Below are 14,577 nucleotides of genomic sequence, written 5' to 3' on the forward strand. Positions count from 1 at the left end.
TACGTAAATTCAAAATTTTTTCTTATTTTTTAACTACACATTTTTCATCAATATACTATTCAAAAATTCATTTTATCCCTCAAAATGGGGATCAAACAAGGGCTAAGGTCCTCAAATTGACCTCTATGATAGAAGAAATCAAAGAAAATGAAGGGAAAAAGGAGGAAACAGAAAATTAGAGACCTATAAATTAAATAAAAATAAAATTGTTGCTAATATTCATCCATCACGATGAAAAAGTATGTTTTATTTTTAGATCAACTGGTATCAGTTCATCGTATCTCAAATTCCGCATAAATAGATTGAAAGAGAAACAGTTGGAACAATAAAAGGAATTGACAAATAAAAAATTAAATAAAAGTACAAAAACGTTCGAATAGTGCCAATGTAACTAAGGTCGATTTGATTTTTCAACTATGTTACTACTTAGTCACTGAACTTAAAAACGTAATTCAATGGTGACTGAATTTCGCCAAGTATTACTACATCATAATCGAATTTTAAAATGTATCTCAATGGTCACCGAACTTTGTACCGTGCTATCCATCCGTCACTCAAGTTGACATCGTTTGTTGGATTTAACGGATTTTTCCATTTGAGTGACGTATGGATAACACAGTGCAAAGTTCGGTGACCATTGAAATACATTTTAAATTTTGATTATGAAGTAATAACACTTGGCGAAGTTCAGTGACCATTGAGTTACGTTTTTAAGTTTAGTGAATAAGTAATAACATAGGACAAAGTTCAATGACCATTCATATAATTAACCCATTTGTTGCTCGACTGATCTGTTTTGCATTATTAATAATTGTCCCAATTTTCTTCTAAATCGTTATGCTTATTAGAGTTGACGCCATATTTGTAGTAAATACCCAATTTTCTTGTAGGTTTCCTATCACAGCAAAAAGACAGAGAAGAATAAAAATTTGCCTTTCCCATTGGAGTCTTTGGGTGTGGGGCCAAAATGGCCTTGCTCGTGTTTCACATGATTGGATTATTTTAATCGTAACTACTTTTGATGTAATGTAATTATGAGAATGCACATTTTTTTCCACACAAGAATCTGAATTATTCTGAGACACTTTTTCCTCCATAGACCAAAGAGGTCATTGCCAACTTTAATAATGGCAAGACTTGATGTGAAGACCCATATATTTAGCCCTGATCGACAATTATTATTTAAAAATTCTTTTTTATACTTATTTATTTTCAATCACGAATTCAACAATAAAATATATTGCACATAAATTTTAAAATTTTTCTCAACTTTTTAACAACAAATTCTCTTAAAAATCACTATTCAAAAATCGATTTTTTGGAAATAATGGCCAAAAAACATGGGCTTAAAGATACATCATCAAGGTGGGTCCGTCCACAATTTAGTAGCTTAGAATTTTAAATAAGGTAGTCTAATAGTGTATTAGAGCGTATAAATGTATTAATTTTTAAGTTTAGTATAAATGAGAAAAATTTATGTGCACATTTGAATGAAAAATGATTTGTACTCGCATGATGAGGAGACATCCAATAGGCAATAAAATTATATTATATAATTTTTTTACTCTTTAGTGATTAAATTCCTAGATAAAATGATTTAAAAAAAAATTTATTTGTTTTTGACCAAAAAAAAAAAAGGCTCAACAAGTCTATGGCCGTTTGGATATCATTATAAACCTCAGCAGTGAGGCTGTTGCTTTTTATGCATAGATTAGCAAAATTATTTACTGATGCCAGGACTACCTTTGTTCTTACCAACTAGGAATATTCACCATTTTTACATCTCCCAAAACTAGGTAGGATCTGATCCTTTGTTCTTACCAATCATTGGGCTTAATCTCCATTTTGGTTGTCCTAGCTCCACTGGCCAAATTGTAACCTGCAACCTAGATATTTGTTGTGTTGAGTTCTTATGAACTGTGGGACGTTTATTTCGGGATTTGGTGGGTGTCTCCTAATTATAGGGCCGGTTGGATTTTCTTGTTGCGTGATAGGGTTTTGCCAATTAGAGGCATAAGATTCATCTTGTACAGAAATCGTGATTCAAATAAAAATGACTGCTGAAGGTGGCAGTAACTCAGCATGTTTTTCAATAAAGTATGTTCTTGTTAACACTTGGCTTCTTAATCTATCGTAACTGCGAGAACGATGGTTATTTTTCAAATTTTTGTTAACATTATATATTTTTTATCTAATGTGTTATGCATACGAGGGTTATATAAATTTTTTAATCTTGCCAGCTCAAACTTGGTTGTACAACTAACATTTGGCAAGATTTTGGCTAGTGATGATTTTATCATTGATTTTAAAATGATGGTAAAACCATCAATGGCCAAGAGGATTCAACCAAGTTTGACAACTTGGGTCGTACAACTAGCATTATACTTGTTACTTTTAAAGGAATGACTTAGTTATGCAGACTATATTCAATTTTATTTGAACGTTTTGGTTAGTTTTTTCCTTAAAAAAAAAATTAGAAATAAGTTTTTACTCACCATTTTTCCTTACAATTGATATGATAATATTAAGAGCAAAGTATTAGAGAGAGGCTTTTAACAAAGGGCAGTAAACAGGGCTATAAACAGGGATTCACCTTAGCCCTTGACTTGAATTTAATCAACGGTTGAGGATAATCCGTTTCATGTCTAGAGTCCCTTGTTGACTAGCGTTTCTGAAAGTATTAACTAAGGTAAAATAGTGTCCTATATAAATATATTATTGCACTTACAACGGCTAATTCTCTATTGTTAATTAATGTAAAAATGATTATAAAACAAATATTTGCCCCATAGTAATTGAGAAAGTAATGTTACCATTAGATTTTGAAATCAATTATATGATATATTTTTAAGACACGCAAAAACTATTGCAAGACATTAGCAAATACTTTTCACGGCTGCCAATTACCACCGTAAAAACCTTTACCTTGAAGCGTTTGCCCATGGCTAAAAAATTGTGGAGAAGACGTTGTATATACCTTTTGCGGCGGTATTGGGTACTTTTATGGCCAAAAAAAACTCCCATCATAAATACCAAGTTTTCTTATAGTTGTCCTATCTCAACATAAAAATAAAATAAAAAATAAGAGAGAGAGAGAGGCATTTCCAATTAGAGTCTTTGTGCGTGGGGCCCAAATGGTCTTGTATGCTCACGAGTGAACTATTTTAATAGTAACTCCTACAAATGTTGCACAATCGCTAGTAAAACAAAAGAATGCTCAATCAAATCGTCTTTTCCAAGAAATTTCAGAAATTTGAATGTTCAAAGATGTTACTTTTCAAAATTGAGAGATCAAATCAAGGATAAATGGCAGATATTGACCTCGAATAGTATGTTGTCCTCAACCATAGACCAACGATGTCATTATCTGCTTCAAAAATGATGTTCACGCTTGCACAGTGAGCCTTATCAATTTAATCGCATGGACTTGATGTGAAGACCTTGTACAAGTCAATGTATTTTGTAAAATCATTCTATATATGTATTATTTAGTGATATATCAACAAAGTGGGTGGTCCACTGTTCACTAGCCCAAATTATTAAGCCCTTGTTTGAACTCCATTATTTTCAAGATGCACCTTTATCTTTTTTTTTTTTTTCTTATGTTTGCCGTAAGTAAATTTCGACCACTCAAACATTTCACCATCGCTGCTCCGTTGCAACTAGTGCCTCAAATTACCAGTTTATCACCCCTTTACACAAAAGTGTCCATCAATTTTACGTTGATCTGAAAACGAAGTAGTTTGAATATTTTCCTCCTTTCCTTCTTCGAATGAAATCGAGGTCATCGATGGCCTTCACTAAAATACAATTCTGATTTGGGAGGATGGAGTGGGATGCATTGGGTGGCATGGTGGCTCTGATTTGGGTGAGGGGATGGGGTGGGGACGGGGCAGGTCAGCGTGGGATTTTTGTTTTGTTTTAATTAATTATTTTACTTGTTCTCTTTTATTCTTTTAAATTGGTCAAAATTAGTCAAAGTTTAATTTATTGGTCAACTAATTGTTAAATGAACGGTTTTCATCCATTTGAACTCCAGATATATATTTTTGAAAGATTTGGAACATTGGGTGGCACAAAATGAAGGTTAAAATAAAATCTACAAAAATGTAAAAGGTTAAGGACCGCTGCTACAAATTTTCTATTATTTTAAGATAACTGCCAACTTTAATAATGATGTTTCAAGCTTTTGTTGACAGAGGTCATTGCCAACTTTAATAAAGAGATGTTTCACGCTTTTGCCACTGTGAACTTTATCAAATTTAATGGCAAGACTTGATGTGAAGACCCTGATATTTAGCATGATTGACAATCATTATTTGAGAACTCCTTCTATACATATTTATTTTCAATTACACATTTATCAATAAAATATTCTGTACGTAAACTCAATTTTTTTTTTTTTTTTAACTCTTTAAAACATTGTTTCTTGGAAATAATGGCCACCAAACAAGGACTTAGTGATATATATATCATCAAGGTGTGTCCTCCACAATTTAGTAGCTTAGATTTTCAAATAAGGTAGTTTAATAGTGTATTAGAACATATAAATGAGAAACTTTTAGATACAAGACATTTGATGAAAGAAGGATTCATACATGCAAAACATTTTTGTATAAGTAGACATTTTTATAATCTACTTTATAAAAATTTTTGAATAGAAAAGGTTTGAACAGGTTTAAGGCTGTTTGGATGTCATTATAAAGCTCAACCGTGAGGCTGTTGCTTGGTAAGCATAGATAAGCAAAACATGCTGGTGCATTTGGTTTTTCTCCAAATCTTCTGCATTTTTTCACTGGCGGTAGCATCGCCCTCGAATGCGACCACCACCTCCACTAAACCTGGCTGCCAAAGTAGATGTGGAAACCTAGAAATTCCATACCCGTTTGGTATCGGGTCAAACTGCTCTTTGGACAAATACTTTAATATCAATTGCAATACTTCTTTCGACCCTTCAAAAGCCTACCTCGTCGATCCTGGTCCTTCTATCGTTAATTACCCTTCCAGCTATGAGGTTGTTAATATCTCAAAAACTAGAATATATCTTAAGAACGTGGAGGCACAACTGTCAGTGGCCTGCAGTGGTATGGGATTCGATAACAAGACAGAGAATTATACTATAGCAATGGAATTTTATCGTAGTCCTTATACCTGGTCAAACGCGAATCAGGTCACGTCCCTTGGTTGTGATGACTTGGCTATGGTACGAACAGATTCATCCAATGAATCTGACGGTGGTGTTGCTTGTGCATCCTACTGTCGAAAATTTTCAGATCCTGTTGTCGGGTCATGTCCGGGCAGGGGCTGTTGCCGGACCTTCATAACCAAAGGTACATATGTTGGAGTTAAACTCTCTGACATGCATAATTACTGGGGCCGACATAGGAGACTTTTCCGGTGCAGCTTTGCCTTCGTAGGAATGATAGGTGATGATGATGATAAATTTAATTTTCGTTTATCTCATCTTGATGATTTAACAACATTCCTAAACAATAATAAAGAGTTTACGAGTACGCCATTAGTGTTGGACTGGGGAATTTCTCGCTACCTGAATTGCACAGTAGCTGCTCAGAATTCCACTAAATATGCATGTAAAAAGAACAGTGATTGCATTAATTTGTACCAAAAATCTGTACCGTATAGTGGAGGATATCGATGTCAGTGCAAGGAAGGATATGAGGGCAATCCTTACCTAGGATGCGAAGGTCAGTTTTTTTTTCTAAAAATTAATATCCGTACTTAATGGAAGTCTTGGCTATTTTATAGACGAGTTTAATACGAAAAATCTAACAATTGTTTGTTGTGATGCTTAAATGGGATGGGGTGCGGCAGATATCAATGAATGCATGAGTAATCATAAATGCATCTCATATGGAACCTGCACCAATATTCCGGGTTCTTATTGGTGTTCCTGTCCTTCCGATTATCACGGTGACGGTAAAAAAAATGGTTTTGGTTGTATTCCAATATCGGTACCCCATGATAAACTCGCAATAGGTAATTTTCAATCTTTTGCATATTAAATAACTGGTGAAATTTATTTTTCTTAATATTTTCTGCATAAATTATTAAATAAATTAGATGTCCTATAATCAAGACAATAAATATTATGCAATTGCTTGTTAATTTTTTCTATTTAAATATAATACAATTGCTTATTTAATTTTTTTTCCTATAATTATTGTTTAAATTAATTTAATCATTTATTATTGTAGATAATGTCATCAATCATATATTAAATATTAAATATTTAAAATAGGTTAGGAAACACAATATACGAAGAACAATATGATGAATAGCAATTCACATTGACAGAAGTTATCTATCCTCAAAATTTAAGCATTAGCATTTTTAATATTATCGAATTGTACTAGTCTCAGTATCCCATAAATAAACAAACAAAAAAGATCAAGATTCCAAATTAGAAAACTATACATGATTGAATCCAAAATAGATGTGATGATCTTGACTTGAATTACGTTGCATATGTTGATACTTTTAGGAGTAGGCTTGAGCGCTGGAATGGGATTGCTAGTGCTGCTATCCACTTGCTTTTGGTTGTTCAAGTTTCAGAAGAAGAGAAAAATTAAAAAACGCAAAGAAAAATTCTTCAAACGAAATGGTGGTCTTCTGCTAGAACAACAAATATCAACGGATGAAGGAATACTTCAAAAAACACGACTTTTCAGTGTTAAAGAGTTAGAGAAAGCCACTGATCACTTCAGTGAAAGTCGAATACTTGGTGAAGGAGGTCAGGGGATGGTGTATAAAGGGATGTTAACTGATGGAAAAATTGTGGCAATAAAAAAATCCAAGGTGGTAGATGAAAATCAAGTGGAGCAATTTATTAATGAGATTGTCATGCTTTCACAAGTCATTCATAGGAATGTGGTTAAACTATTAGGTTGTTGCCTAGAAACTGAAGTTCCTTTACTAGTCTATGAATTCATTTGCAATGGAACCCTTTACGATCATATCCGCGACAAGAGTGATGAGTTTCCATTTTCATGGAACATGCGCTTAAAAATTGCTGTAGAAGTCTCAGAAGCACTTGCCTATCTTCATTCTGCAACTTCTATCCCCATCTATCACAGAGATATTAAGTCAACTAATATTCTACTTGATGAAAAATATGTAGCTAAAGTTTCAGACTTTGGAACTTCTAGATCAATCGCAGTGGATCATACTCATTTAACCACACTAGTAAAAGGAACCTTTGGATACTTAGACCCTGAATACTTTCAATCAAGTCAATTTACAGAAAAAAGCGATGTTTACAGTTTTGGAGTTGTTCTTGTTGAGCTCTTAACTGGACAACGACCAATATCTTTTGCCAAAACGGGAGAGGAAAGAAGTTTAGCAACAAGATTTTTGTTATGTATGGAAGCAGACAATCTCGAAACAATTCTTGACAGCCAAGTTTTAGAGCAAGGTAAGAGAGAAGAACTAATTGCAGTGGCAAAACTTGCACAAAGGTGCTTAAATTTGAATGGGAAGAAAAGGCCATTGATGAAAGAAGTAGCCACAGAGTTGGAGATTATTAAAATATCTCAAACGCATTTGATTGCATCTGATACTAAATATCAAGGCCTACAGTTGCGCAAATCCAAAGCGATATTGGTGTCCGATGATGACTACACATGGACAAGTTCCTCTAACAATATCATCCCATCATCAGATGCACAGCCCCTAATGGTTCATACCACTTGATGCATTCTCTGATTTCTAAACAATTTCCTCATTTGTTGTATAATATATGCTTTTGTAATAGTTTATTTAAACAACTAAATAACATTTGGTCTAGATTTTTGTTATATCAATACACGGATCAGACTTTTTCAGCATGAGATTTTTACCTTCAATTGATTTAGATTAACTTATTCTTTTAGACGTGCGTTTGCTTACTATACTGGGTTTTTCTCCAATGGACTCTCAAACTAGGGTGTATTATGCTATAATTTGTTTGAACACTACAAATGGACCGCATACCATCAACATATTATTTTGTGCTTTCTTCCTAGAGACAACAAAGATTTCTTCAGTATCAATATCTAATTTGGCTTCATTACTTGTGTGTATTCAGAACCTTGAACATGTATTTCATAAAGTTAAACTATTCCTTTGATTTACAAAAAGAAAAGAAAAATGAATGAAAACATTTTTTTCTTCAAAGGACAGAATATTCATTAAACAACCTTTATGTTAATTGGTTCTTTTGCACAGAAAGTAACTTGAAATATGAGAATGCTTAGCCAGTTCGCCTTTCTCATTAAATTTTGGGATTTTGAATTGTTTGAAGACATTATTTTTCAAATTTGAGCGATCAAATCACAGCTAAATGGCAGAAATTGACCTTGAATATGTTGTTCACCAATATACCAACGAGGTCATTGTAAACTTTAAAAATGATGTTAACGGTCGAGATTTATCAAATTTAACCCTTGTTTGAGCTCCATTTAACTAAATATACATTTTTCAAATCTCATTTTCAACCATATATTTCTCTACAAAATAATATTGCACATAAATCCAAAACTTTTTATTTTTTATTTTTTAACCACACATTATTCAACAAAATATACTTTTTTCCCAAAAACATCATTAAAATGGAGCCAAGAAAGGAGCTTAATGGCATAGACTTAATGTGAAGACAGTATTATGTTTTGAATGGTTGACCAGGAAATAGGAGTTAGACGGTGCATGACCCATATTGTACTTATAACTGTTATTTAACGAAAAATATTTGTTTGTAGGACTTGGAAAAACTATTTGGCCTTGAACCCCACTTATATAGAAAATTGAAAATTTATACTCTTGAAAGAATAACACTAATCAATATTGTCTAGTCTACCATATCAAATAAGTAATTTTTAATACAAGAAATTGTTAGTTTGGATTGTGGACAAATTTTCTAAGGACCTTCTCGAGCCCGACTTGGACAGAAAATTAAAAATCAAGCTTTGTGAAGTATAAGAATGAGCTCGGGAAGATTGGCTAGTTCCCAAAGTCTACTTTCTTTGTTTTTGCCGTTGCTAAACGTCAACATGGTGTGTGTGGACTATGGATGTCTCAGGTATGAAAACATTTATCATATCCAATGCTAAAAGTAATAACCATCTTCCACTCCCCCTACCTATCATTATAGACTTGTCATATTTTTTTACATGAATATTAAAGCCACAAAATGTTAGCGGAGCATTCAATTTTTTATTTTATTTTATTTTTAATTTTTTGCATTGCAAAATTATTGTGAAGGAATATGTCGCAACTAGTTTCATAAAAGTTTTATTTTATAAAATTTAGATTATGATTTAATATGGTAAAAGTTATATGAAACATTTATGCTCTAGTTTGTTCTCATTATTTTCAAAATATATTTTTTTTCTCTTATTTTCAAAGACATATTTTTCAGTAAAATAATATTTCATGCAAATTCAATTTTATTTTAAGGTATTACAGGTAGATCAACAAAACAACAAAAATTGTTTGGTTTTTATTTCCATTTGCGACTCTTTGGTTTGAGGCACCTTTTTTCATTTTTTCAAAATAATGATTCTTAAAAATCTATAGTATATTAAATATCATATCAAATGAGAATCATTTTTTAATGATTCTAGCCCTCCTATAATTCAATTATTTCAATAATATATTAATTTTTTCATTATGTATTTAAATTTTTTAACAATTTAGTTACCATCGATGTACAAGTACATTTGACAAGTTCATGCCACTTGTGTGCTTTTGTTACTGTTGAATTCTCTATTATTAATTCTCAATTAGTTAATATTCACATTCATCTAATTAATATTTAGCTTCATTTATGCATTTCAGTATTATTAATTCTAATTACAGTTAATTAGAATTTCACATTCAAGAATGCAATTTATTATTCATGTCCATGTATGCTAATTAATATCCAGTTTTACTTAATTGAAAATTAAATAAATTATTTAACATTTATAGTCATGTATATATTCCATGGTATAAATTTAAATTAATTAACATTCACGTATATTCAAATATTACTTTTACAACACTCATAAAGTATTTTATAATTGCACATTCAATATTGACTAGTATTTAATAAATATGAAAGAGATGAGTAACTAAATGATAATCATTTTAATAACCACAGATTATCAAAACATGTAATTTGTTAACATTACTTAAGAATTTTTTTATGAATTGTCAAAGAATTCAATATTTGGTAACAAAGTTATCTAATACATTGATATATATGTTTACTGGCCTGTATGTTTAGTATATAGTTTTGCTAGGATCGAACAAGATTTACGTTTCGGTGGGATATGTAGTTTATACCTTTTCTTGGTCTCTTTTCTTAATTATTTAGAGCTAATTGAGTTTATATCTATCTAATCCAGATGTAAATATATTAATTGTGTGTAAATTTTGACTTAAATGCGTTTGGATGAAATTGACATGAAAAGGGACATATTTTGGGGCTAAATTAAATTTATTTAGAGCAATTGATGATCAACGTGATTATAAATCTCAATTGTGAGGCTGTTGTTTTTAGTATGCATAGATTATCCTGGTTCTTTTTCTTTTTTGGAATAACATGCTGGTGCATTCAGTTTTCCTCCAAATCTCCTGCTTTCTTTCACTAGTGGTAGCACTACCGCCAAATGCAACTGGAGTCACCACCACCATCATCACTTAACCTAGCTGCCAAAGCAAATGTGGAAACCTAGAAATTCCAAACCCGTTTGGTATCGGGTCAAAATATTCCGGGAACATACACTTCAATATAAAATGCAATACTTCTTTCAACCCTCCAAAGCCTACCTCCTGGTTCGCTATGGAAATATTCCCGTGGGGTGGTTAATATCTTACAAACCCAAATCTATCTTAAGAACTCGGAGGCACAACTGGTAATTGCCTACTACGGTATGGGATTCGATAACAAGATATAGAATTCTACTTTATCAATGGAACTTTTTGATGGTCCTCATACCTTGTCAGACGCAATTCAGATGCGGTAACCTAGATATGGCATCATAACTTTCATACCTAACAAATACCTTTGACGATGGTGCTTGTGCGTCATACTATGGTGGCCTTCCTGATTATATTCATATTGGGTCATGTTTAACAAGGGGCTATTGCCGGGACCTCCTTATCTAGAGGTGAGTATCTTCGATTTGTATTGTTAGATATGCATAGTTATTGGGGTAGAGATAGCAAAATTTTTCGTTACAGCTTTGCCATCATTGGAATGACAGGTAATTATGATAAATTTGATTTTAGTTTATGTCATCTCAACGATTCAACAACATTCCTACGTAGTAATAAAGAGTTTTTTGGTATGCCATTAGTGTTGGACTGGAGAATTGACGGCTATAATTGCATCATGGAGCAGAACTCCACTAATTATGCATGTGGAAAAGAATAGTTATTGCATTAGTTACAATACCAATCTTAGTTTCAGAAGATACCGTCGTAAGTGCAAGGAAGGATGCGAAGGCAACCCTTACATAGAATGATGTGGTTAGAATTGTTTAAAAACCACTATCTATACTTAATTAAAGTCATTATTTTTACTAATCAGTTCAATATAAAAATCTAATGATTTCCATAGACGAAGATGTCATAATCTATACTCACAATTTTAGTAGTAGTATTCTTAATATTGTATTGTTATCTTAAAATCAAATTAGTAAACAAACAAAAAGATCAATATTCCTGCTTTAGAAAACTATACATAACTGTGCCTTGATACTTTCAGTAGTAGGGTTGGTCACTGGAATCAAATTACTACTACTGTTGTCGACTTGTTTTCGATTTTTCAAGTTTCAGAAGAAGAGAAAAATAAAAAAGAACAAAGATAAATTCTACAAACAAAATGGTGGTTTCTTGCTACGACAACAAACATCAACAAATGAAGATATACTCGAACAAACACGAATTTTTACTATTAAAGTGCTAGAAACAGTAACTAATAACTTCAACGTAAGTCAAATACTTGGTCAAGGAGATCAAGGGACAGTCTATAAAAGAATGTTAACAGAAGAAAAAATCATAGCAATAAAAAAATCCAAGTTAGTAGATGCAAATAAAGTGAAGCGCTTCATTAATGAGGTTGTCATGATTTCACAAGTTATTCATAAGAATGTAGTTAAGCTATTGGGTTGTTGTCTGGAAAAAGAAGATCCTTTAATAATTTGTGAATTCATTTGCAATGGATCATGTTTGTAATGATCAGTTCCATTGTCATGGAACATAAGCTTGAAAATTGCAACAGAAGTGGCAGAAGCACTTGCTTATCTTCATTCTACAGCTTCTTTTCCGATTTATCGCAAAGACATGAAGTAAAGTGGCGATCATTGTCCCAATTCATAAATTGATTTCTCCAAGACCAACGCAACTACTACTCCTAAAACCCTAAGATTTTGGGTCACATTACAACAATCTCGACCTTCAATCAAATTCTAATCACAAGGAATTCCAATTACTAATCTCCAAGTAAACACCACTCCACCTCTTCCAAGCCCCAATGGACTAAATCAATGACAAACACCTACTAAGTTCAAGCAGTGCTCAAACTTAGCAATGAAAAGTGGTTTTGTCATCATGTTAGTAGGATTCTCCTTAGTATCAACATTGCTCACTAAAATGTCACCACGAGCAATTATTTCACGCACAAAATGCTACCACACATTAATGTGCTTAGTCCTCTCGTGGAACATTTGGTCCTTATGTTAGAAATATAGCACTCTGGCTATCACAATACACTGTAGATATAAGCAAGTATTCACTGATTTCACCAATTAATCCCCTTAACCACATAGCCTCCTTGCAAGCTTCAGTAGTGGCCAAGTACTCTACCTCTGTTGTAGACAAAACTACTGTATCTTGCAAAGCAGCTTTCCAGCTGATAGCACAGCCTCCAAGGGTAAACACATACCCTGTAAGTGATCTCCTTTTGTCAATATCCCCTACATAGTCTGAATCCACATATCCTCGACTCCTTCTGAGCTTCTTTCCAAATGCAAACAAGCATTTGTAGAGCCTTTCAAGTATCTAAGGATCTACTGCACTACTTTCCAATGTTCCTTTTTAGGATTTGCCATGTATCTACTAACTATACTGACTGCATGTGCTAAATTAGGTCTTGTACAAACCATAATATACATTAGCAAACCAACTATATTGGAATAAGGAACAATAGACATATACTCAATGTCTTCATCTGATTGCGGACACAAGTCTATTGATAATTTGAAATGTGCAGCCAAGGGTGTACTGACAGCCTTTGCATTTTATATATTGAATCTCTGAATTTCCTTCTCAATGTAGCCTTTTTGACTCAACTATAATTTTGCCAACTTTTCCGTCCCTCAAGATTTCCATTCCAAGGATTTTCTTTGATGCTTCCAAGTCCTTCATCTCGAACTCTTTACTCAGCTAAGACTTAACTTGTCTGACCTCTGCCTTATCTTTGGGTGCTATAAGCATATTATCAACATACAACAAGTATGTGGCAGATCTGAAGTGCACACAACTATCATAATTACACCTTTCAAAACCATGAGTAATCATGAATGAATCTAATCGCTTATACCACTGCCTCGGTGACTGCTTCAGTCCATAAAGGACTTTGTCAACAAGCACACATAGTCTTCTTTTCTAGAAACTATGAACCCTTCTGGCTATTGCCTATAAATGTTCTGCTAAAGTTCTCCATGCAAGAATGTTGTTTTGACATCCATCTATTCAAATTCCAAATCATTTTTTGCCACAATCTCAAGTAAAGCCCGAATTGAATTGTACTTTACAACTGGCGAGAACACATCTGTGAAGTCAACATCTAGAATCTGACTACAACCCTTTGCTACCAACTTGACCTTAAACCTGGTGTCTTCAATCCCTGCTGTCATTTCTTTCCTTTTGAACACCCACTTACAGCGAACAACCCTTTTGTCCTTAGATAATTTTACTAAGTCGCAAGTGCTGTTTTTATTTAAAGACTCCATTTCTTACTGCATAGCAATCAACCATTTGCCAGAATCAATGTAACTGACTACCTTTGAATATGTGGCAAACTCCTTAATGGATTCAATGTCTTTAGCCACACTTAGAGCATAAGCAACCAAATTTGCCTCTCCATACCTCTGTGGAGGTTTAATCTGTCTATGAGATGTGACCTTTGCAATCGAATATTGTGGTACTGCTGGTGGTGTAAGCAAAGTAGCGAAGTATTACTATCTGTATCCTCTGAACTAGATTGCTCTATAACCTCTGACTGTTCCCCGGGGCTAATTTCAAACTCCACCTAAGTTGAATAACTCTGTTATCCAAATTTACCATAATCAACAAGAGATTTTCCATGAATCATAGCAAGTTCGTCAAATACTACATCCCTACTAATCACCACTTTCTTCTCTTTTGGACACCACAACTCATAACCCTTCTGATATGATCCAGGAGTCGATCCCAACGAAGGCGAGTGCGAGACGAGATCCGTTGATGGTCGATGGCGGACCAATGACGCGATCAAGGACAGAGCAAGTGAAACAAGCAATGAGATTCCTCGTTCAAGAAACCATTGATGGAACC

General features: G+C 33.3%; 1 protein-coding gene across 1 annotated transcript; it reads left to right on the forward strand.

Moving 5' to 3' along the window:
* Positions 1–4,500: 4,500 nt before the first annotated feature.
* Positions 4,501–7,844, forward strand: LOC111372132 (wall-associated receptor kinase-like 1). The gene is made up of 3 exons (XM_022994319.1): positions 4,501–5,705; positions 5,833–5,997; positions 6,503–7,844. Exons 1-3 carry the CDS (start codon positions 4,751–4,753, stop codon positions 7,708–7,710), a joined length of 2,328 nt encoding a protein of 775 aa, XP_022850087.1. The 5' UTR covers positions 4,501–4,750; the 3' UTR covers positions 7,711–7,844.
* Positions 7,845–14,577: the final 6,733 nt, after the last annotated feature.

The sequence above is a fragment of the Olea europaea genome, chromosome 23 (assembly GCF_002742605.1).
Source record: "Olea europaea var. sylvestris chromosome 23, O_europaea_v1, whole genome shotgun sequence".
Classification (NCBI taxonomy): Eukaryota; Viridiplantae; Streptophyta; class Magnoliopsida; order Lamiales; family Oleaceae; genus Olea; species Olea europaea.